Below are 25,601 nucleotides of genomic sequence, written 5' to 3'. Positions count from 1 at the left end.
TTAATGCTTGGGCCTTTGCCACGGTTTAGTGCCTACTTAAACAAACCAGCTCTGAGAACCATCACCTATAAAAGCAGTTTAACTACAATAACTCTGCGAGTGTGCCTGTGTGCAGATGTGTGTATTTATGTACCTATCAAACAAAGAGCTATGAAACTCCTTCTCAGCGTAGCTCAAGGCTTAATCTAAGACTCTGGATAGTGAAGAAACTGCTTTGAAAAGAAGGTGAGCAAAGCAAAGTTACCTGTCCAACTTAGACCTGTATTTTGCACTGGAAATTCTTTTTGTTCCTCAAGATGTTGATCAGAACAGGCTTTGACATCAAGTTGAGAAGGATCAAGCAGTTGGTGAGAAAAAGGAAAAAACAATTGATATTCAAGACTCTTAATATATTCAAAGATTCAAGACATTCAAAAGCTCCTTCACCCCTTAAAGGGTACTTACCCCATGGTTTCCTCTGAAGGCATTCCTGGTCAAGGCTCTAGGATTTGTCTAGTACACAAGAAGAGTTAAAGCTGAGAGAGTTGAGGGTGTTGAGCTTGGAAAAGAGAAGGCTCTAGGGAGACCTTAGAGTGGCCTCCCAGGACTTAAAGTTGCTACAGGAAAGACGGGGATGGACTCTTGTTCGGGGAGTGTAAGGATAGAACAAGTGGTAATGATTTAAACTGAAAGAGGCCAGATTTAGATTAGATATAAGGAAGAAATTCTTTCCTGTGAGGGAGGTGAGGCCCTGGCACAGGTTGCCCAGAGCAGCTGTGGCTGCCCCCTCCCTGGAAGGGTTCAAGGCCAGGTTGGACGGGGCTTTGGGCAACCTGGGCTAGTGGAAGGTGGCCCTGCCCATGGCAGGGGGGTTGGAACTGGATGGTCATTAAGGTCCTTTCCAACCCAAACCACCCTGTGATTCTGTGAAAAGCCGAAGAACACCAGTGAAGGAGTGGAAGCTGGCCTGGCTAACCCCATCGGTAATACTAAGTACAGGCTTGTCTCTGAATGGTGACAGGGAGATGCCAACCACCGCCAAAACATCAGAGCTGGGCATTGCTTTGAACTCCAAGATGAGAGGAGAGGCAGCTGCATTCAGTGACTAGTGCAGGTGTTTGTCTCCTTTAAGGCCAATTTAAAAAAACTTTTAGAGGGGCCCAGTACCACCCGGGTGTTAAACATACTGTGAGAACAAGTCCTGGACCGTATTCCTCAGAGGAGTTGGTAGGCAGGATGTATCTTTACCCAACATCAGTACAGTGGTATGGACTTGTAATGTGTCTGAGATCTTAGTTTGAGAGAGTGATGTCCTGGGAGCATGTCACTTCTAGAAATAGGTAACAACTGAGCATGGGGGGCGGATAGCAGTTTTGAACAGAGGTGTCATACAAGTCCTGCTTTCCATGCTTTAGGCTCTTTCTTGGATCTAGGCCTCAAAAGATGTGTCTCTGTGTGTCTGGTATCCTTGGTCTCACTGGAAGGCTGGCTTCCATCATGAAGAAATGAAGCTTGGCTTCTGGAACTCCAGGTTGAGCCTATGGCAGCCTCGTGTGCAGCTGACCAGTTAGAGCAGTAGTTCACTGCACTTGGCAGTGCTCCTCAAGCCAATAATGTCATGTCCTTTCCTTAAACAGGGGAAGTATAATGAGGAGAAAGTATCTGAGGGGCTGTTGTGAGGAGCATCTGAGAACTTCCTTAGCTACTGCAAGGGTGGTAAGGGCTGTCATACTACTTTGAGAAGTCCCAAAAAAGTGCTTCAAAATCTTCCAAGGAATGTGTCTCAGTCTTTGTGTCCCTAACCTCTAGGGCAGGAACTGGCCTGCTTCTCACATCTGTTTCTTTTCTATATTTCAGTTGACAATGACCCACATTTCATCATATACCTGCCCAAGAGCCAAATGAACATCTGCTTCAATATCAACTCAGATCCTGGAAAGATCCTAAACTTGGTTTCTGATCCTGGTACTGGTAAGGGAATAAAACATGGTTTATTTTACAGAACGCTTTTCTTCTCTCAGGTCTGAAAGACGTTCAGAGGATCAGGGGAAATGCCCAGAGGGAGGACTGTGTGCTAAACAGGAGTGTGGCCAGCAAGTTGAGGGAAGTGGTTATTTCCCTCGACATCTGGAGTACTTGCCCAGTTTGAGGCTTGCCAGTACAAGCAAGATGGTGACAAACGGGATCAAATTCACTGGTGGCCACCAAGATGATTGTGGTGCTGGAGCACAGAACATAGTAGGTGAGGCTGAGACAGCTGGGCTTGGTCAATCTTAAGAAAAAAGACCCCAGTGAATCTTGTTGCTGTCTACAACCACTTAATCAGAAGGTAAAGATGGAGCCTGACACGTCTCCAAAATGCACAGGTAAAGGACAAGAGGCAACAGAAACGAGTTGCAACAGGTGAAATTCAGAGTAGGTGAGCTATCAGGAAAAACTTTTTCACTGTGAAGATGGCCACACGTTTCTGCTGATCCCATGGTACTTCTGCTGCAGTCAGAACTCCAAGTCTCTAGGTGGTGCTCCAAGATTTAGGTAACATCTGTTTCTCTGCTTTTAACAGGAGTTGTGGTCAACGGGCAGCTTGTCGGGGCCAAGAAAACAGAGAATAAGAAACTCAACACATACTTCGGCAAAATTGGGTTTTATTTCAAAAACAAAGGCTTGAAAGTGGAGATCACCACAGAAACAATAACGCTGAAAGATGGATCTTATGGCATCACACTGACCTGGTCTGACACGGGGCACATCATTCGGAAACAGTAAGTTGCTGAGCATTTGTTGTCTGCCCTGTGGAAACCGTCTGTGACACAGCATTGGGCTGACCCAGCTATGGGTGGGATCCCTGTCACGGGGTGCCTACATGTGGGCACATGAATCTTAGCTACTCACGTTGTAGTTAATGGAATTAGGCAGCAGGGACAAGAGAGCAATTCAGTTTACCAGACACAAGTAGAAAGAGCTGAATTCCTCTCCTTACTGCTGACAGCGTTAGCCAATACCAGGATTCAGTTGCCTAAACACAAGCACCTAATGTATATGAGGGGCCTTCAGGGTTCCTGACAGGATGAGAGACACGACTCACAACATCCAGGAGACCATCACCTGCAGATTAACATCTAGCAGCTGTGTTGGACACCCTACAGCACTAGACAATGTGATTTAAGCAGTAGGATCCCTTCCAACATCTCCATTCATTGTAGCAAGAGCTTAAATTTGTAAGGCAAGATTTGGTACTTGAACACGAGCATGAAGTGTCTGTCCTGTCAGGCACTGTCCTGCCAGAGCTTTGTGTACCACTCCCAAGGCTGTAGGTTTCTGTTGGATCCTCTGTCATATCTGCCAGGCCCCCGTGGGTGTTCTGGATGCCCAAAAGCATCTCAAGGGGTCAGAAAGCTTATGTGTGAGCAGCTGAACTGAGCCCTTCCCTTGGTTCATCTCTGCTAGGCTTCTCATATCTGTAAAGAAAGAAAGCAATGTTACTATCACCGTGGGTGAGGAGATGTCCTTCATGGTTTTGCTGCACCGTGTGTGGAAGAATCACCCAGTTAACGTTGACTTCCTGGGAATCTACATTCCCCCTGAAAACCAGTTCTCTCCTGAAGCCCATGGGCTGATAGGTAAGGGCTGAGGGTCGGTTGGTGGGGATGGTGAGGAACCACAAAGGGGTTTTGCTAGGTCTCGGAGTGAATTAGTTGGTGTCAGTGTCCTGATGGGGAAGGGGTGAAAATTGCTCTAACAGAAAACGTGGGAGATTCCTCTAATGTCCTGCGAGCCCCAAGGAGATTGTAGAACATCAGGGTCAAGGAGATTGTTCCTCATCCCAGCTGTGGAGGGCGTTTTCAAAACATACCTGACTAGTCCTGGTGACACTGTGACTGGGGCTTTCCCGGCCTGACTAATCTGCTGTGAGTTGAAAGTAAAAAAAATTGAAACAACCCCCTCAAACCTTCTTTCTGAGAAGACTTCTGTGCAAACGTTTGTAATTCAGCCCTCCCCTGAACGACAGCCCTTTTTCTGGCAATGGTATAAAACAAAACCAAGGGCTCAGTTCATACGGAAAATCAGCCCTCCAAGCTCTGGACCCACCCAAGGCTCTTTTTAAGATGTGGGAATCCTGAGCAGCAGAGATTGTTTTCCCAAATAACTCTTTGCAGCTCCAGTCTTCATTCTTAGAATAAGTTTGCTGGCTCAAAAGCAGAGCTTTTCACTCTCCCAGCGTGGGTGATCTGATAGCGCTGGAGACATGGTGCCCTGTGATCCACGTAGGAGTGGTTTGCCAGCTGCAGCTAGTTTGATTTTCCAACAGTGCCCAGAAGCAGCAGCTTACACGAGAGCCTCAAAGGTTAGGACATGCAAAGAGTTTTAAACCTCTCTTTGATCAGGTCAGTTTGCGTCTGAACCAGAAGTGTATATCCACCACCAAAGACCTGGGCAAGCTCCAGGGAAACCACAAGCCACCATGGAAGTGAAAGGCAACAAGCTCACTGTTACCAGGTAGGAATAAAGTGCTTTACTGCTCTCTTTCTAAATCTGACTTCTTTTTAATCACATCAATGACTGCAGGCTGATTGGATCTTGGGGGAAAAAAAACCAAAACGCTGTTTTCTCTCTGCTAATAACGTGGTTTTAGCAGTTGGCAAAACACTTGGGACAAGTTGGGTTCTTTCAGATTTGGGCATGAACAGTTCTGGCTGTACAGCTGCCCAGCATCTGACCTTGGACAGGCCATGTCAAACTGCCTGGGACCCCCACCAAAGGGCCCCTGAGGTCATAGAACTGTAAAATTAATTGGTTTTTGTGGTTTTATCCACTTTCTGCTGGTGGAAGACACCTGTCTCACCACCGCAGCAGAGCAGCGCCATGAACGAGCAGGATGATCAGTGTCTTCTTGGCTACGTGTCCTGGGGTGAGTTTCATTTCGGGTGGCCTCTCCCTCACAGGGGATTGCAGAAGGACTACAGGACGGAGCGCGTGCTCGGGACTGACGTGCAGTGCTGGTTTGTGCACAACAGCGGGAAGGGTTTCATAGACGGCCACTACAAGGATTACCTCGTCCCCCACCTGTACAGCTTTCTGAAGAAACCCTGAATGCTCCAACACAAAACCAGTTTGTTACAAAAAATTCTTATCTGCTCCTTCACGCCCAAACAACTCTTCTGAACAGCAGCTGTGAGCCTAGCCCGATCAACTGAAGGCTACTTCACCACCATTTGCTTTATAAATGATCAGTGTTTCAAAGCCATGTGACTAACTCCCTTTTCTGTTAAAAAAATGAAATCTGTAATAAAGTGACCTGCTGGGTTGTAGTAGGTATCTTGCTCTTGCCACGTCTGATTTAGTAGATATTAAACCCCATTTAAAATGTCAGCTGTTTTTGTAATATACATTTCACAGACTTGTAGCAGCATGGTGGCTCCTGCAGTATCGCTGACGCACATGACCAGATTTAATACTTACACCTTCGCTTTTTCAGACTTCTAGGAAAATGTAAATTGTGCACTGCTGGACTGGGCAAAAAGGAGGATATGCATTAGATACGAGAGAAATTTAACAGAAAAATTAACACGGGCTCTGCAGTGGGTATCATGAGGAGTCTCCAGTCTTTAAGGATGGGTTAACCAGTGACAAGGAGTGTTCTTGAAATATGTGATGCTGTCATACAGCAGGAAAATTAATTACATGAGTCTTAATACAACCTCCAGCCTATTTTTTGTGAAAATTTCAGCATCACAGTGGAGTTCACACACAGATACAAATCTGGGAAAGCAGGAAACAGGCTATACAGGAATCACCATCAATACTAAAAGCTTCCCTTGCAGTGGGATTAGCTCCCAAAAGATGCCTTGCTCTTCCAGAGTACTCAGCAATGAGTGAGATCAGGAGTGAGACTAATTTACACATCCATGTACTTAGAGCCAGATTTAAAACTCTGCTTTCCAGCAACCTTAGGAAAAAAACTGTTGGCCAGATTCTTCTCAGCCACCCTAACCTAGAAAGGTGATTCAAATAACCTACTTGCCCTTCTGAAGTTCAGTTTCCTTCACTTACGAACTAAAGGCTGGTAGATGATCTTTCTTGCAGCCGTGGTGTCAGGAGTGAGGATCAATACGTTTTAAGTGTCCCTTCAAAGTAACTCTCAAAGCATAAGCAACTTCCCTACAAACCATTTATTGCTGCTTTGAACTCATTAATTAGCTTTAGCCCCTACAGCATCCTGCAGCAGTGAGTTCCCTAGTTTAACCAGGCTCTGTTTGGGGGGAGGAAAAACCTGTTGAGTGTGGTTTTAAATCCCCAAATCAGTAATTCCACTGTCTGTTTCCTTGCTTGTATGTGACTACAAGCAGTGAATAATCTCTTCTCCACACCATTTGTGACTTGTCTATTATATTTACTCTCTAGATATTTTTATGATATATAATATTAATATATGCTATTAATAATTAATAATTCAATATTATATATATTCTTTTCATTCCAGAACATTAGGTGTAATTTTTTCAGTGACAGAAGCTGTCTGTTCACTTATCCTCACTACTCTCCTACATAGCTCTTCTCATCTGTACCCATTCTTTGAGAAAGGGCAGAGCTGCTTACACAATCCACGCTGCACAAAGAGCCTGAATTTACAGACCAGTGTGTCCTCTGCCTCCAGTTCCCTTCCTCCCACTTCTCCACTCTTTAGATTCCGGGATCCCTGGAAAGCCATTTGATGTCCTGTGTGAGGTTACTTCAGGCTACTCCAGGCAGCAGCTGTTTCACTATGGCTCTGCAGTCTTTCAGTTTTCCTGCAGGGGTCCCCTAGAAACCACAAATCAACGAGACAGTGAACCTCTGCGCCAAGGAAAGGGACAAGGAACTGTGACTTGAACTGTTTAAACGCCCATGCTGAGATCTCCTCTGAAGGATGTGGGGCAGACTGGTTTTCTCCCACAGACACACAGCCTAGCCAGGTGCAGACTGGACCATCAAGTGATGGTTTGTGCTTTGCCTGGGACAATTTAGCTTTTTTTTTTTTTTTTTTAACACAACTAAGGCAGTGCACCAGCTGGGCACCTCACTGTGCTCTGCAGTAGATGTAACCAACAGACACCTCACGCGTTTAAAAGGGCTGATAAGAAATACACTGACCTAAGAAAGGTTTATGTTTATTCCTGAACTGCCTCAGAAATTAAGCGTTGTACAAAATGTGACATTTTTTAAAAAATAAAAAAATAATGTTACATAATTCAGCACGAGGAAGGTTGCTCGTGTAGCAGAGCAACAATGGAAGCATGAACAAAGGAAAAGGCTCTGGAAAACCAAAACTGTGATCACCAATTTGTATCTGCAGACACACTGGCTGGCACCTCAGAAACCCCACGAGTATCACCCATCTGAAGATAAATTGCATATTAGCATTATTAGGAATTCTGACGAACAAGATGATGGAGGAGTGACGACCTGGATTCCAGAATCTCCGATGTGCTAACCAACAATGAGTTGGTGACAGCATGTAATAAACCAGCCCATTCTAACAACATCCAGGAAAATAATCCCTTGCAGCACGGTTACCTTCCTGCTATTCTCTTAATCCCATCCCCTTGTTCCTGCAGCCAGCACTCAGTTTTAGCTGCAGATGGAGAAGTGTTGTTCAGGCTCCACTGGCACTGACACACACGCTGCCTGCCTCAAGCGGCTATTGGTAGGTAATTCCCTCTCTTACAGAACTGCTAACATACTTCAGCAAATAAAATACTCCATCTTGCAGATATCTGCTATATTTTACAAAAGAAAATTGAACCAAATATTGTAACTTTGATATAGAATCAGATGAAATATTTCCAATGATAAGATTTCCACAAACACGTTCTGTATAGTGATCTTTAAATAAATCCAGTTTGCTTGTGGTTAATTTCTATATACATTATAAATACATACACACACACAATTAAAACCCTGACATGGTAGAGTCTTGTGTCTGCCTGCAAGATGCCAGAAAGATGTTTTTGGGAACCAAACTCTTCTCTGATCCACAATTAGCGCCTCAGGCGAGTTTGGAAATGTCTTCGTACTGGATATCTTCAACCCGTCGTCCTTTTAAAGGTCCCTGGAGTAGAAGAAATAAGATCAAAATATAAACTATGTGTGTCGAATTCCCAATAGGGAGCTTAATGTAAGATAGTAAAGGGGCTGTATAAAACCTCACCACATTTAGACATTTTTCAAAAAGCACAACCAAAGCGAAATAGCACTAGAAATCACAGGCAGTGGCATTTTTACTCAGTGTTGCACAGACAACTACTTTTGTGTTTAACGTGTTTAAGTGCTGTGTCCAAAAGCCACATATCAGTGCACACAGGAGGCTGTACAGGGGATGCATGGCACAACGCATCCAAAGAACTGCGGGTTTGGGATTTGCTTACGACACAATGTTTTCTGTTTTGTTATTTTCAACTTGATCAAAGAATGTGACAGGGCTAACACTGTCCCAGAAATCTTTTTCACTTTCAGGACGCTTTTGTGTTAGTTAAAGTCCTTGGAATTTTGGGGCAAACATAAGCAGCTGTTTTGAATTAATTCACTGTGAACTCAGAAGTAGTAAAAGATTTAATTTTTAATACAAACTTCTTAGATATAAAAATCCTGGTCACCCTACAATCAGAATGAAAATTCTCACAGTCTTCAATGGTTTCTAGGAGTAGTTTCATCCATTTTTAATTTATAGACTCATAGTTCATGCAGGAAGGGGAAATCCTAACACTACAAGCATCAGAACTAGAGAAAAACTACCCTTGCTTTCCAAGGCCAGCATTATCACAGTCCTTAGCTCCAACCAAAGCTCCTTCTGTGGTTAGGACATCTGCACAGTCTCCTCAAGCAAATTCTCCAGAATCCAATAAGGACTGAGCCTCTGCAGCCCTTCTTTGAATGGGATCCTAATGGGGTCTCTCTCCTGCAAGCTGTGTTTAAGAAATCTGACTTTGAGCCAATATTCTCTCTGCTGTACCGATGAGTTTAAACATTGGTTTTGCAGAGGAGGATAAAGAAGTAGCCACACAACCAGACATGACAACATGGCCTAATTTTAGCCCAGAGAAAGGTGGTATGTTAAAAACAAAAAGAACAAAGAACCATAATTGTTAACCATGAACAAAACAACAGATAAGCACATAAAGCCTCACGTTCAAGTCTGGAAAAGGCAGGAGAAAATTCACCTCCTTGCGTATTTCACATTTTTTACCTTCCCACAAAATAGTACAACAGCCACATTCAAAATAAACACACAAAATATTTTGCAAGCCTCTTTCAAGTTCAAAACCTGCTAAATTCAGCATCTTGGCATCTTTTTAAAGGGAAACAGCAGAGCGTTAGTCTGCAATGGGGAATATGTGGCTGTTTCCCTACTGGTTGGAAACAGGCAGGGGGTGACCACAGCATTTTGCACACCGTAAATCCCACCTGTAAGACAGGATTAATGATACCATCTGTCTTTGTGAAAGCTCTCCAACACAGATGAAAAGTGTGCTACACAAACGAGATCCTGCAGTGTTTGATACTTACAGAGTCGATGATTATTGTCGCTGAAAACCTCTTTTCATTGATAGATTCCAAGATGCCTTCATTCCCCCTGTAACCACCATTTAACACCATCACTTTCTTGCCTGAAATGAGAAATAGGAAAACGGTTATACAATAGGACTTCCAACTTCTTTTGATGGAGATGTATTCTACTCTACTGACAGCTAAAGGACAGGTCTCTCCCAGTGGCTCCAGCAAGCAGGGCCCAGCTCTGCCTTACAGCCCATTTCCAGAGCACACCTGAACTACTGCTCCAGGCTACACTGATACTATGGGCACAAACTACTGAAACTACATCAGGGAAAGAATCACAGAATCACAGGATGTCTTGGGTCAGAAGGGACATCAAAGACCATCCAGTTCCAACCCCCCTGCCATGGGCAGGGCCACCTTCCACCAGCCCAGGTTGCCCAAAGCCCCGTCCAACCTGGCCTTGAACCCTTCCAGGGAGGGGGCAGCCACAGCTGCTCTGGGCAACCCGTGCCAGTGTCTCACCCCCCTCACTGGGAAGAATTTCCTCTTTATATCTAATCTAAATCTACTCTTTTTCAGTTTAAAATCATTACCCCTCATCCTATTACTACAAGCCTGTGTAAAAAGTCCCTCCCCGTCTTTCCTGTAGCCCCTTTAAGTCTGGAAGGCTGCTCTAAGGTCCTCCCAAGAGCCTTCTCTCCTCCAGGCTGAACACCCGCAACTCTCTCAGCCTGTCCTCACAGGGAGGTGCTCCAGCTCCCCCTGAGCATCTTTGTGGCCTCCTCCAGACCCACTCCAGCAGGTCCGTGTCCTTCTGATGTTGGGGGCCCCAGAGCTGGGTGCAATAATCCAAGTAGGGTCTCACAAGAGTAGAACAGAGGGGGAGAATCACCCACCTCAACCTGCTGGCCACACTTCTCTTGATGCAGGCCAGGACACGGTTGGCTTTCTGGGCTGCAAGCACACATGGCTGGCTCACAGTCAGTTTTCCAACCACTAATATGTCCAAGTCCTTCTCCGCAGGGCTACTCTCAATCCACTCATCGCCCAGCCTGGATTTGTGTTTGGGATGGTCCCAACCCATATGCAGGAGCTTGCACTTGGTATTGTTGAACTTCATGAGGTTTGCACAGGCCCACCTCTCCAGCCTGACAAGGTTTGAGAGGAAGATGCCAAAGCTGTTTCTCCCACGTCCCATTCTCTGTACTAATGGCTCAGTGCAACTCCTTTTTGCCTTGTCTCACACAGGCAGTCCCTTCGGACATCCATCCCAGTGCAAGGGTGGGCAGAGCTCACCTACAAGTGCCATTATGTTAAGGAGCTCTCACAGACACCATCAATGAGCTCTTCACCAGCTGCAGAAATGCAGCTGAATGTGAATCCTGAAATCCTACACCCTGTTTCCCCCTACGCTGACATTGTTCTGCTCACTGCTACCCTGACCATTCCCTGCAATACTGATCAGATGTTACACACAGACGTTAGCACGTACCAGCCAAATAAATGCCAGCGAACCAAACAGAAGATGAGATAAGCTTTGCCAAGGGCCCACGGTTATTTGAGGCATTACTTTAGAGGGAAGATACAGGATAAACATGACCAAGAGCTCCGTAGGGCTCCCAGAGATGTTTCCTGGCAGCTGAAAGTACTTTCATCTCATCAAGTCAACTGATTCCTAAAGCACTTCTGTCTTCTCAGAAAACAATCTAATTCTTATGAGAAGAGACTGTGAGGACTCAAAGCAGAAGCAATGTAGTAATTCCCTAGAAAGTAACCAGAGGATATTTGGTAAATGATCAGAGTAGCTTATGAAATGTTGTCCCAAGAGCAAGATGGCTCTTGTTCTGGTACTTTCAAGGGGATGAATGATTGTTTAAAAGAACTGACATGTTAAGTTTTGCAGTGACAGCTAAGCTGAAAAATGAACAGAACAGCTATACCTGGTGCGGGTATTACAGTTTCCAGATGTGTCTGATCAAGCTTCAGTTTGTCTCCAGAATCAATCATCTTCACAACTGCTGTGTATTTGTCAATCACTTCCTGTTGTGAAAGGCAGAGGCCAATCAGAAAAGTAAAAAAAAAAAAATTCTCTAAATTTATATTTCAAAATCAACAAACTCGGGACCATGAGTCTGCACTTCTACATTTTCAAAACTGTCCTAAAGGCATCCAGCTTTCACAGGGTGCTGACTGGCCCCACTCTGAAGTTAAGGCTAGACTAAAAGGGCTCCCCTTGAACATCAGTAACTGGTCTCATTGACCACTATTTTTGTCAGCCTCATCTGAAGGTTTTGTCAACCTTTGGGTCAGCTATCTTAGCTATTCTCTCAAAGACAGAGAGTAAATTAAAGGCTTCTTTCCCCGACATGAGGCTAAGCTGGCTGGAAGCCACACAGTAACAATTGGGATACTACCCCTCAATGAGGAGAAATGTCACCGATCATCTCTGTGCCTAGCACAAACCGTGTCAACCTCTCATATTCACAGCTCAGCAGAAGACAGCGCTCCGACTCATGAACTCTCCATCAAAAAAAGCTGTCACTTTCACCTCTATACGCTCTTGTTGATCACTCAAAATGCACCTGGGTGTATTCTTTGGCACTTTTGCCAGAGACTGTTGAGCCTTGGACTACATAGTACAACATCATTTCACTGGCAGTGGCTAAAAGAAAGCACTTCCAAACAACAGAGCAAGGCTTACAGCCTGAAGATTTTTGTATGCAAATGGGATCTCGTTCAAAGGCAGGCTGCTGCTTAAGCATCAGTGCAAAACTGACTAGTCTGAGATTAAAATGCAATTGCACTGCTCCTGGTCATACCACAGTGACAAAGTGACTATTCTCTAAAATGGATGTGTTAATAGGGACAAAATATGCAGAATGAAAGAGTGCTTAAAGAAGGATCACTGAATAAATGACATTAAACCAATCCAGAGATTCACCTCTTGTCCAGATCAAGTCCCAGTACAGCCAAGGGGACATTTCAGCCCCTGTCAGTGTTGCCTTAAGACTGAACAACTTGCATAATGAAACAAAATTTCAGAAGTCATCTGATACCAGAAAAGTCTAACCAATGCCATGTGCTTCCATTTTCACACTTTACCTTAACAACTGCCTTCTTCTTGTGGTATTTCTCTCCAAGCTTTTTTGTTACAATTTTCACAATGATTTCCTGGGAGAAAAAAAAAAAAAAAGCTAAAATATATAAACAACTACACAACCTAAACTAATTGCACATTCAGGTCACTCCGACTCCAACCACAGACTGTACAGCACAGCACAGGAAGCAACGATAGTAAAGACTCAGCTTTTAGGAATTTGTCTTCATCCTCAAATTATTGCCTCGAAGTAGCATTTCTCAAGACTGTTTTATAAATACAGTTAAACTGGAATACAGGATATAATGTGCCAGCCCACAATGGGTCAAGGGCAGGACTCCTTCATCTAGAAGTCCAGTCAAAAAGTAGAAGCAGGGATGAGGTCTCTCAGCTCAAAGGCTGACGATGACTTCTACACCTCTGTGCGAGTCAGTTACTATGCAGAAAGAAGAGGACTGTAAGCAATATCGTGATTTAAACATGATCTGTAGAGACTCAGTACCAACTCTTCAGTTAAAGAATGCCACCCCATCTCAGATCAGGCATACCATGCTTCAGACTGCAGACCAGGCTCAACCAGAAGAGTGATTCCTCACAGATACTGCAATATTTCACATTTGGCAGTTTGGAAAATAAGAGTGAATTTACTTTGGAATCTGCTTTTGGATCTTTACACAAATCAATAGCAGCTTTAGAGATGCAGAATTGGTTGTGTTTGGTATAATAATAATTTTTAAGATACTTACAGGCTGCAACCAGTAGTCTCTTCGAGATGTTCTTTTCTTCTCCTCTTCAAGCTACAGAACAACAACAAATAATGACCATTAACTTCCACTTTTTACTGCAGCTTTCCCAAGTCTTTGAAAAGCTGAAGCAATTCTCCAGGCCCACATCAAGTTGGGAATAAAACCCAAAAAAACCCCACAACTAAGGGTAAGTCAGTCTGTGCTTGCTGCATAAAAATCAATCTCATGAGATCCAGCAATCCATGATAAAATGATGGAGATTTATATCTGGTTTTTGTCAACTGTTTCTAGATATTTTCTCCTCTTTCAAAATCTGTATTCCTTTACTTCCAACATCTCAGTTGTCTGGGGAATAGGCACAGATGAGCAGCAGAAACCAGTTTTGAAGGGGAATTGAAATAATTTTGCCTGATAAGATATGAAAGTCTGAATTCTGCATGAACTGAAGGTCTGAGGTCACTTCAAAGAAACACCCTGGTGAAGTGGACATCGCCAGAGGCATGGGGTTACAAAGACACAGATCCTGCATGATTATTACCTCCATAATCTCATCCAGTGCAGACTTCTTCTTTTTCTCTTTGGACTGACCAGAGCTATGAGCTGATTCTTTTCTTTTAACTGACCCTTCCACCATCTTCAGTGCATTCGGTCCAAGGACACTGCTGGAAGAGTAAGATGGTGTTTTCACAGCAGACCTTACACTGTTTTCTCTACCAAGATGCATCTGAAGAACTGGATGTGCAAAAACACCTGCTGACCTATTTAATTTCAGTTGTGCAAGTCACCTTCCAGACCCTGCACACCTCCTTCTCTAGGACTGCATGTGGCAGCTAGAACTGATCTCCTTGAGGTGTAAACTCCACGTCCCACTGATGGTTGCAGAATAAAAACAACCTAACGACCAGTTCACCAGCACAAAAGCAAAGAGTTGATCAGGGACTTGAGTTCAATGGAGAAGACAAAGGCGGGTCTGCAAATAAGGTTTTCAAATTCAAAAGGACAAGCTTGTAGCTTTACAGAAGCCACCTGGACAGAGTAACTCTCAATCATGGTAGACACCTAGAACTGCTTCCAGACAGAGATAATTAACCTATTTGTCAGAGGGAGAAAACACATGGGAATCTGCAGAAAAGGGCTCCACACCCAGAAAAGAAACACCATCTTCACAATCACATTCAAAATAGGCAAAGAGCCCATGAGTTATTGAAATAAAAGAGCAATCAGCACAAAAACTTACATCTAAGGGATCAGGGAACATCTAGGTAAAGTGAGAACTGCCTAAAGGCAGCTTGAATCAAGCTGTTTTTATAAAAGACATCTGAATGCAGAAAAATAAAATATAGGTGTTCTCTCATCCTGAAAGATGAAGGTGGCTGCTGTGAGGCAGACAGTAAGGTAATACTAATACAGCCTTACAACAAATTGCATGTTCTGCCTGTGGTGAGGATGTTGGATACACTAGCAAAGGAAAGACAGGTAATAGGAATGAATACAGAAATGGCAGTAGAAGCAAAACTGAGAGAAAAGTTGTATTTCAGAGGAAGTCTGGATAATCTCCATAGCAGAGTTCTAGAAGAAATAGCACATTAAGTGAAAAATCAAACAGCAAGTACTTAAAACATCTCATAAAGGGTAACATACAATTAAAACATAACAACTGCACTGTCTACATTTAAGAAGCATAACATATCTAGCTGTAAGGTTAGTAAAGGTTACTAAAGGATTGGTGGGTGTCAAAACAAATCTCATTCATTATGGACCCTGGGACAAGGAGTGGGACCACCAACACTCTTCAGGTGTGTCATCAATATGAAAGACACAAAAAAAGAACTGGACAACAGAAGGGACTGGTTTACCTTGAAAACCATGTTTTATAAAACACAAAATTCAACAGCACATTATGCAAGCTCACATACTTTGGAAAATTTTACTCTGATTACCTTCTATCTACTGGGAGCTGTTTAAGAACAACAAAAGCAGAAAGGGGTCTGGCTATAATCACAGATGACAGCTACCAGTGTGGACCAGTCATGAAAGAGTCAAATGCAATCCTAGGAAGCATCAAGACAGACAAACATTAGTGCCTTGTATAAGCCACGGTGACGTTTCATTTGCAGCATGCACAAATTCGATCAGCTCCCCTGTTCAAGATTACCTGAAACTGGAACAAGGACAAGGAAGGGATATTCAGCAGATCGGGGAAACTGGGAGAGGGGGTGAGCACCATGCAGCCCTGCTTGTAAAGCACAGTGAAGGCTGAGAGGCTAAAACTGTTCTCTACAAATACACTGTCTGCGAAAGCAATCACCAGAGAGAAAAAGAACTATTTATGTTAAACACCCATACCAGCGAGAGAGCAACGGGTATAAACTGGCCAAGGACCACATTTACTTGGGAAATTACAGACAAGGTCCTAACCATGAGAACAAACAGGTCCTGAAGGATCTTCCCTTGGGATTATAGGGCTGGGGAGACCCTAACTGTGTACAGTGGAGGCTGATCAGTGTGCAGAGTTGCAGTACTACAGACAGGGAGTCGGTGACCTTGATAGCAGATTCTGCTCATTCCTTCATTAGAAGTAATTCTAATCTTACTTGCCCACTGACTGCGTTAAGCAGGGATTTGAGGATGTAAGACCTTGAGGAAGAGAAGGCCAGGGCTCCCAGTTTGCTGAAGGGCAGTCAGCATCAGAAGCCGTGCCCGCAGCAGTGGTGGTGACTCCCAGTTTCACAGCAGCCACACGGATGTCCAAGGGAAGGCACACCTTCCCTCCCACTGCCCTTCTCAGCAAGGCTCCAACACCACCTCTGTACCCAACCACCAGTATCCCCACACCCTCAACACTCTACCATCCACTACCTACGATCTCCTGGTCCTATTTCTGCACCCTGCTCCTGTAATACAAGTGCCAGGTTTCTGTAGCTTGTGCTCTGAGCCCAGAAAGTGGGAAGGCAGGAAGCCCCACCGCACGCTGCACTGGGGTACTGAACATCAGGCTGAACAAAACTGATCCTCAGTAACAGCCAACAGCTGCAGGACACACCTCTGCGCTCACACAGGGAAGCAGTTTCCATATACGACTCTGAAGTGATTCCTGTATAAACCACAGTCCAGTCACTTTACCATGAAATGGGTATCCTAATTTTGCTGCTACACTACCATTACAGAGTTTACAGACAAGTATCTCATATGCTACCAAAAAAATGTACTACTTGATACATGATTTCACATTCAGCCAAATTTTAGCAAGTACCTTAAGTATTCCTCACTGAAACTATTCAAGTGAGCGTCTGAATTAAGTTTCAGACTCATCTGAAGCACAACTCAACACTTAGGGATAATTTACAAGTTTTCCTCAAAGCCTGAAATCTGTATCTATTATTGCGAAGAAGTACTTTATTGTCTCATTTTCTGCCTGGCATATCTCCCATCAGATACCTTATCTAGGAGCTGAGCTTGTGATGAGAGGAAAGCCTTCGTTTTACCTGCAATACATTTAATTACAGTATTGCCTCACATGAAAAGATGTACTGCTCATCAAACAGTTTCACAGACTGCTATAAGTCAGTATTGTTTGCACTATTGATCCCTTTTGTCCTGCGTTGCTCGTGGTTATATGATGACAATTAAATGCATGAGCTTTAGAAAGATTTACATCGGGTAGATTTAACTTCTTAAATGATGATCAGAGCAAGTATTACCTTCAATTAGACAAGACAATCAAACCTTTTAGGAACTAAATTAACAAGTCATTCATAAAGGCAGCTGAGACTAGATGGCACTCACTTCAAATGCTTTGACTGGATCCCTTTCACATAATAGTATCTTCCCAGAGGAACCTGTAACTGCCTATTACTTTATGGGCATCTGCCACGAACCAAAGTGAATTCAAGAAGGCTTCTCACAGCACACATTTAAGATACACCATTCATTTTCAATACAAAAGAAATCATGAAGTCACCTGGTATCCCCTCCTGAATAACATGACAGGATGAGATATTAGACTCCAAATATTTCAGGACAAGTTACATCTTCCTGCCCATACAGATATCATTGTCATGTAAGTGCTATGCAACAGTAAGGATTGCCCTTAAATTTTCTCACCTTGTTTTAGAAGATGCTGCTATTGAAGTACTTGCTCCTTTGTTTAAATTAAATGTAACTAAAAAATAAAAAGACATTACTCTATTTCTATCTTTAAATATAACTGCATTGAAGGATGTTACAATTTAAAAAAATCTGTAAATGGAAAAGATCATACATTTGAAAACATTTACTCTATGTAATAATCTATGCTTTGGTTCAGCTTTTAAAATAAATTAGTTTAAACACTATAAGAAAGAATATTCTGTATTTCTGTATTCCAGTTGTAACTGATTCACAGTGTGATCTCAAAGCACTTTATAACCGATCTCATAGCACTTTATGAGGCACCGAGCAGGCCTCAGCACTCATCTCATTTTAATCACAAAATCAGCTTCAGTACGTTCTAGAAAATTACATGTATCAAAATCTGGTTACCTTTTTCTTCTTCATTTTCTCTGTTCAGTTCAGTATAGACTGGCTTTTCCTGCCAAAAGAACACAAAACACATTTCAAGAGTTAAACAGAAAACTGAGCCAAGATATCATTTTTTTGGTGATCATTGATTAGCTCAGTTTTACAGACTACTGAGAGATTATTACAAGTAACTGTAATATTCAATCTGGCTTGATTCACAGTAAGATTATAAATTGAAAACATTATCTCATTACAGGCTCCTGTGCAAAACTCTCTAATTAACACTCTCTACAGAGATGCTGTCTAAACTTGCTTGATTCCAGCATGAAAGGAAAGTGGCCTTACTGTAAGTTTTTCCTATTTAAACCAGCATGATTAGACTGGTTTTTGGACAGACTGATAATCCAAAGAAGGAAATTCTGGAATCTTTCCAGATTTTTAGCACCGAAGGCTCAGACCATTTAAATTTCAATTAGTTTTAAATTAAGAAAAAGATAATTGTTTACTACAGCATTTAAATGTACCTATCAATATCCAGGATCAAATGGGAGGTTCCAGTCCCAGGCAACAACATGTATGAAAGTCATGGAATGACTCCAAATAAACAGATCCCAAATACCACACCAGCACTATCAAAATAAAACTTTTCACTATGCGGATTAGATAATGTCAGCTCCCCTTGATTATCTCAGCCTCCCCACTGTTCAAGGTACTTGTTATGTGCAGCCCTTAAAGTTGTGAAATACCACATATGAAGACAAATCATGCTGTTTACCGTACTGTTTATTCTCCCTAAATTCAAGAGCGATTTTTAAATCACTAATCACTCGAGGAGCAGTAATTATTACTCCTTTAGTACTAAAGCAAACCAGGTACAAAGTAACTCCAAGTTTTCCTCCAGAGCAGGTTATAATCTAAGATGATTAGCAGAATAGTATAGCAGAAAATTCAGACCGTAAGTGAACTGATGTGGTGATTCAAGTATGGAAGAAGACAGTCTAAATCAAAGTCTGAAATGGTCAGGATCAGACATTAGGGCCACAGGGCACAATTCTACCAGATTTCAAAATCACATCAAATCTAAAAAGAGCTGAAACCTCTGCTGGTTTATTTATTATTTTTGAAACTGTGATTCCATAGAGGATCTTGATGTTCATCAGCTGTAAAGACCATCAGCAAGTCGATTAGTCAAGGAAACATAACAAGCTGCAGTTTCAACAGAAACCAGTTAAGGCTGCTATCAGAAGTATCTGGGAGAAACCTATATTCCTTGTGGCTTAGAAAAGAACAGCAGTGCAGCCAAATATGCCCACTGTTTCTTGGTTAGAACTGATGAATTTGTAACCTGAAGCATGAAGCTTACTCATCACCTTCTAACTGACTGCAAAGGAAATACCAGTGCAAGGATCCCAGCAGCATCGAATTCACCACTGATTTAACCAAAAGGAGTTTTGAGCTGAAGGTTGACATACAGTGTAGTTTTCCTCACCAGTTCTTTCCCCTCCAAACCTCTTCTAACTTGTTGTTCGATGAATTTAGCAGTTTTTTCTTCATCATCAAGATCTTGTTTCTTCTTCCTCTCTTGTTCTTGTTGCCTGCGTATCGTCTCTGGGTCCCTATCAATATACTGAATATACCAGCCTTTTGGGGTCTCATCAACCTTGCAAAGACCTAAAAAGTTAATGCAAGATAAAGTAAGAATAATACTCACAAAGGCAAGCAAGGGACAAAGAAAATATCGAGATCATTTTCACAGTCCAACGTTCACTATAACAATGCAGATACTTCACCACAAACAATATACCCCTTACTGGCCTGATAAAATTGACTTTGAATTATCTTTAGTATCTGTTTCTGCCCTTCAGCTAGCCAGTTCTATTTGGAAATAGGCCAGAGTACATAATAAAGTGGAGTGTTTTATAATACTTTCCTTACTGAAGAAAATGTTTCCTTCCCGCTGTTTTAACTAGGAAGAAAACAGAAATCTAACACATATAAACAATACACACTAATAGCATCATACTAAAGGAAACTTTACTGTGCTACACTATTGTTACTAACTCTCAGTAGAGTGACTTTTCAAGCGCTATATGCCTCATGAATGTATCCTGCAGGACACAGGCAATCAGAGCCAAAGTAAACTTTCTGTCATACTACAGGGCCTTTTAATCTCTCTTCCTCCCACTCACTGAAAACAAAACTAGAGATCTCAAGCTTTAACCCTTTCACTAGGCCAGGAATTAAAATGACTGCTTGCTTCTTGGCACCTTAAATAGGAAAGGACTCTGTAGCCATACGCAATGTTCGATCATAGTTTTAATTTTTAAATGGCAACTGTTGGAAGTTGATTTAGAATTTAGCGGTATCTCCAGTAAACATAGACCAACTGATGAAAACAAGGAAAGGTTCATGACTGACACCTTTATCCCAGCCTTCTGACATTTTTCATAAGCAAATTCCTAATGGTTAGCACAGAAATACGTCTGGACATCTGTTAATATATATACAGGAAAGGAAGAGAAGAAAGAGAAAGAAAACGGGAGAACTAACATAAATATTTACTAATCACTTATCAGCAATGCAATTACCCAATAATTTTAAAACTTCCCAATCCTGAGCAACTACACTTACCTTCTCTCCCCAGCCATTTAGTAAAATCAGTCAGTGTCTCCCACTGCGTGGCATTCATGTGGATGTGCTCTCGATGACTAATATATTCATTGTACACAATATTATTGTGGACTCTCTTTGTTCCTGAAATACAGAATTATTACTATTAAATAGAAGTATGGGACCTAGCAGAAAGCAACAAAAACTTCTTGCACAGAACTAATAAAAGACATCAAAAACAAACAAGCAATCAAACAAACAGTAAAATATTTACCAAATCGCCTCCTGAGTAGTTCTAAGAAATCATTTCGGAACTCCCTTAGGGGATAAAAGAAAAGTATTTTAGTAAAATGGTAAAAAGTAATTTTCTGTTGTCATTAACAATTAAATATCTGCAGTACAAACATGAGTATTGTTTTGAGCTGAGCATGACAAAATAGACACTCATTTCCCTTTTTCAGTAAAGCAGCATTAAACGCAGTATGCGTGCACACAGAAACACAATATGGTGCATGCACACACAAGTTAAATCTTCAAAAGGATAATACCCTTTCAAAGGGATAAAATGGAAAGAATGAAATCTAAACACTTTCCACTAATTGCTGGTATTTCATTACCAGGCATCTTCCCAGGCTGACCGACACAAAACACAGGGCAGGACAAAGGGCAGCAGTGGTAGATGGGGTAGATTGATCACTCATCTCGCTGCTAATTCAAGGGCTTGAGAATAAAGCCTCGCTTCAGACTCGTGCTGAAGAGAGCTCTAGTCAACTCAGCTGTCACGCAGGTCAGCTGGACAAAGGACTGGGGGAAACTGTAGGACCTCAGTCACACCCCTGCCTTGTTATCTCTCTGTAATGGTTCTTTTTGTTTGTAATTCTGCATGTGTGGCAGTCGCTCAGCTGGGGCAGAGCGATGATGTACTTTGTAGCACAGAGCAACCTAAAACTTGGACACGGGATAAAACTGTCAAATTTGATTAAATATCAATGGTCTCTGAAATCTCTTACAATGCCTTTAAAAGTGACATCGCCTAAATTTTCAAACTGCCATTAAAAAAAGAGTTGACGCTAAAATGTATCAGAATAAAGTGTCTTCAGTGGGACATGACTGGGCCTTACAGATAATAATAATAATTATATGGCTGTGGTCGTACAGGAGTGAAGATCTGAGTAAGAATATATATAGCAGACTTACTCAGAAAAGTAATCCATGAATTGCTGAGGATTTTCAGAAGCCAGGAGCAATTGCCTCTGGTGGGACTCAGACATACAATGACATTTGAAGCCATTCTATAAAATAAAAATAAAAACTTTATCTGTCCTTGTCTCAATTTGCAACAGTCACACAGCTGAAGAGTATTAAAAATAATGTTTTACAAGTGAAATCTCTTGGAGGCTCCACAGAAAACACCTTAGCTCAGCCATAGCCTACCAGGCAAGCCAGAAACAAAACTCGTCCCGAGGCCAAGAGCCTCCAGACAAACTGTGAAAGGTGTTAGGAAACAAGAGATTGCAGCAGTCCTCTGTCTCTTGTGGAACTGGATAGACACAGCACCACCCAGGTCCACCCAGAACCTATTCACGTGCTTGTGCAAGAGCGCTGGAAATATCTGCTGGCTCCCTGCCTGACCAACACCAAACGTGTTAGGAGGGGATGGTGCTCTGGGAGGACCCAAGCTATGGACTGCGGTCGTTTGGCCTCCTCTGGCACAGGGCTGAAGTCATGAGAGCTCCCCGAGACATAGAACATTTGGCTGTATCCTTTTTTCGTCTAAAATAATTCCTTTTCATTACACTATGATTAAATCTACAGCAAATTTCAGTCCACAGGAGCCCCGCCCCCTTATAAAAAAATCTTGCTGCAAAGTGGTGAAGGTTTATTGCTTGTAATCACTGGGAAGAGAATAGGATTTGAGCTTCTTGAGCAAAAGGGAGCTGGGAGCAGAAACAGCTGAAGAACAATACAATTAAACATCCACAGGATGCTTTACTTCTTTAAGGCATGTTAAAGAGGCTATTCATGGAGAACGGAAAAATAAAAGCACAGTTAGCCCAAACCAAGGTACTTTCAGAGCACAGATGTGGTGGAAATCAGGAAGAGGACACTCACATCTCACAGGCATCTGGGTCCAAGTGAAGACACAAGTGAAAGGAAGAGGGGTAAGATTCAGAAAAAAGCATCTCTTCGTAACAGGAGAGAAAAGGAAGAAACCGAGCCAGAATCAGAAAGGAATCATCAGTACAAGAAAGACATGGACCTGTTGGAAAGGGTCCAGAGGAGGACCACAGAAATATCACAGAATCACAGGATGGTTTGAGTTGGAAGGGACCTTAAAGACCATCTAGTCCCAACCCCTGTGCCATGGGCAGGGCCACCTTCCACTAGACCAGGTTGCCCAAAGCCCCGTCCAACCTGGCCTTGAACCCTTCCAGGGAGGGGGCAGCCACAGCTTCTCTGGGCAACCTGTGCCAGTGTCTCACCACCCTCACAGGAAAGTATTTCTTCCTTATATCTAATCTAAGTCTTTCCTCTTTCAGTTTAAAACTGTCACCCCTCATCCTATCCCTATACCCCTGATGAAGAGTCCCTCCCCATCTTTCCTGTAGCCGCTTTAAGTACTGGAAGGTGCTATAAGGTCTCCCTGGAGCTTTCTCTGCTCCAGCTGAACCCCCCAAACTCTCTCAGCCTGTCCTCACAGGGAAGGTGCTCCAGCCCCTGATCACCTTCATGGCCCCCTCTGGCCCAGCTCAAACAGGTCCACATCCTTCTGATATTGGGGGCCCCAGAGCTGGACACAGCACTGCAGGAGGGGTCTCATGAGAGCAGAATAGAGGGGGACAATCCCCTCCCTTGACCTGCTGGCCACACTTTTCTGGATGCAGTCCAGAGTATGGTTGGCTTTCTGGGCTGCAAGCACCCATTTCTGGCTCACAGTCAGTTTTTCATCTTGCAGTACCCTCAAGTCCTTCTCCACAGGGCTGTTCACAATCCACTCATTCCCCAACCTGTATTTGCTCTTGGGATTGCCTCGACCCATGTGCAGGACCTTCCACTTGGCCTTGTTGAACTCCATGAGGTTTGCCCGTCCCACCTCTCCAGCCTGTCCAGGTCCCTCTGGATGGCAGGTCCCTTCCCTCCAGCGTGTCACCGCACCACACAGCTTGGTGCTGTCAGCAACCCGGCTGAGGGTGCACTCGATCCCACTGTCCATGTTACTGACAAAGATGTTAAACAGCGCCGGTCCCAACACCAACTCCTGACACCACTCGTCACTGCTCTCCACTTGGACGTGGACATGGAGACCGCAACTCTGAGTGAGACCATCCAACCAATTCCTGATCCACCGACTGGTCCATCATCACATCTATGTCTCTCCAATTTAGAGACAAGGATGTCATGCAGGACAGTGTCAGATGCTTTGCACAAGTCCAAGTGGATGAGGTCAGTTGCTCTTCCCTTGTTCACCAGTGCTGTAACCCCATTATAGAAGGCCACCAAACTGATCAGGCTTGATTTGCCCCTAGTGAAGCCATGTTGGCTGTCACCAATTACCTCTTTATTTTCCATATGCCCTAGCATAGTTTCCTGGAGGATCCACCCCATGACCTTGCCATGCACAGAGATGAGACTGACTGGCCAGTAATTCCCCTACAGATCAGAGGGCTGGAGTGCCTCTCCATGAGGACAGGCTGAGAATGTTGGGGTTGTTCAGCCTGGAGAAGGCTCCGGGGGTCTTCTAGTACTTAAAGGGGGTTTATAAGAAAGACGGGGACATTTTTAGCAGGGTCTGTAGCAATAGGACAAGCTGTAACGGTTTTAAACTAAAGGAAGGAAGATATAAGGAAAAAAAAATTATGATGAAGGTGATGAAACACTGGCACAGTTTGCCCAGAGAGGTGGTAGATGCCCCATGCCTGGAAACATTCAAGGTCAGGATGGACAGAGCTCTGAGCAACCTGATCGAGTTGAAAATGTCCCTGCTCGTTGCAGGAGTTAAACTAGATGACCTTTAGAGGTCCCTTCCAATCCAAACTATTCTATGATTCTATGAAAAGAGACCTCACCGTGCTCAAGACATGCATCCCCTTGGGCATGTCACTGCACCCACCCTGCCCCCAAGGGATAGCATAGCTACCCTCAACTCCCCTCTAAGGCAGAAGGGAGCCACCTAATTCTTAATCCCATTGCCCTTTCAAGGTGTGTATGAGGGAATTAGCCCTCCAGGGGGTTGGGGGCCACCCTGGGCTCCCTCTCACCCTGAGTTAATCAGTCACTCTGCAGGGGACTGAACTTCCCCAGAGATGAATCCGGGCCAACATGCTTTCTCCAGAGTGGATGAGGACTTCTCCCATGGGGGATTACAACTGTGGTCCCAAGAGGGACTGGGGACCCCCAATGGAGAATAAAGGCCCCTCCTGTGCTTCCCTAAAGAGAGTCAAGGCTCTCTGTGCTCCCAGCAAGTGAGGCCAGGATGCTCCCTAGAAGGATCGCACCCCACATATGGGATCAGAGCACCCACAAGGAGACTGGGGACACCTACTAGGGGAATCTGAGCCAGGCCTGTACACACACACACCCCCCGCAAAGGAACTGGAGAAGACTGCAAAAAAGTTACAAGGCCTCATATGCCCTAAGAGAATCGCAGCCCCCACAGGAGGATTAGAGACCCCTACAAGGGCGTTTGGAGCCCCCCTGTGTCCCCCGCGGTGGCACTGGGGACACTCAAAACGGAGATCAGAGCCCCCACAAGGGGAGTGAGGACCCTAACTGAGGGAATCTGACGCCCGCAAGGGAACCGCCCCCTTCAAGGAGACCGGGGTTCGCTACCAGGGATGTCGGAGCCCCCCGTGCCCTCTCACGGAGGATCACCAGCCCTTCCTGAAGGGACGGCGGCCCGCCGCGCTCCCCCGCCACAGGCCCGGCCACCGCCGGGGCGAGTTTACCTCATCGCGGCACTGCTTCTGGCACATCTGACAGTACCAGCGCAGCTTCTGCAGCCCTTTGGATTTGATACGGTTGGCGATGGCCTTAGGGCTGAGGAAATCCGACTTGCCCATGGCGGCGACGCCGACCCTCGGCCACCCCCGTCCCGGCCCCGCCGGAAGTGACGTCCGGCGCCCCGGAGACACTTC

The 25,601-nt window shown here is 43.9% G+C and overlaps 2 protein-coding genes across 3 annotated transcripts in view; one reads left to right on the top strand and one right to left on the bottom strand.

Annotated features, from left to right (window-relative positions):
* ITIH2 (inter-alpha-trypsin inhibitor heavy chain 2) overlaps nucleotides 1-6,366 on the top strand; it is a 28,685-nt gene extending 22,319 nt beyond the window's left edge. The window contains exons 17-21 of the mRNA XM_026867353.1: nucleotides 1,837-1,950; nucleotides 2,543-2,741; nucleotides 3,427-3,599; nucleotides 4,365-4,476; nucleotides 4,923-6,366. Of these exons, the coding sequence (XP_026723154.1) occupies nucleotides 1,837-1,950; nucleotides 2,543-2,741; nucleotides 3,427-3,599; nucleotides 4,365-4,476; nucleotides 4,923-5,070 (746 nt within the window). The 3' untranslated portion in view covers nucleotides 5,071-6,366. The remainder of the gene's footprint in view (nucleotides 1-1,836; nucleotides 1,951-2,542; nucleotides 2,742-3,426; nucleotides 3,600-4,364; nucleotides 4,477-4,922) is intronic.
* Nucleotides 6,367-6,978: 612 nt separating this feature from the next.
* On the bottom strand, nucleotides 6,979-25,573 carry KIN (Kin17 DNA and RNA binding protein). 2 transcript variants are annotated; one of them, XM_026867355.1, is made up of 13 exons: nucleotides 25,413-25,573; nucleotides 21,664-21,758; nucleotides 20,741-20,784; nucleotides 20,488-20,610; nucleotides 19,346-19,527; nucleotides 17,878-17,926; nucleotides 17,461-17,518; nucleotides 13,895-14,018; nucleotides 13,357-13,407; nucleotides 12,616-12,684; nucleotides 11,454-11,553; nucleotides 9,523-9,623; nucleotides 6,979-8,068 (listed from the first exon to the last, which is right to left on the bottom strand). In XM_026867355.1, exons 1-13 carry the CDS (start codon nucleotides 25,524-25,526, stop codon nucleotides 8,006-8,008), a joined length of 1,173 nt encoding a protein of 390 aa, XP_026723156.1. In that variant the 5' UTR covers nucleotides 25,527-25,573; the 3' UTR covers nucleotides 6,979-8,005. The 2 variants fall into 2 exon arrangements, with proteins under 2 accessions (XP_026723156.1, XP_026723157.1); XM_026867356.1 differs by having other exon boundaries at nucleotides 13,895-14,015.
* Between the last annotated feature and the right edge of the window lie 28 nt (nucleotides 25,574-25,601).

This window comes from Athene cunicularia, unplaced genomic scaffold, assembly GCF_003259725.1.
Source record: "Athene cunicularia isolate RWA unplaced genomic scaffold, athCun1 SCF_3, whole genome shotgun sequence".
NCBI classification, from domain to species: domain Eukaryota; kingdom Metazoa; phylum Chordata; class Aves; order Strigiformes; family Strigidae; genus Athene; species Athene cunicularia.
Note: the sequence above shows the minus strand (reverse complement) of the source record. Positions and strands in the feature narration are given on the sequence as shown.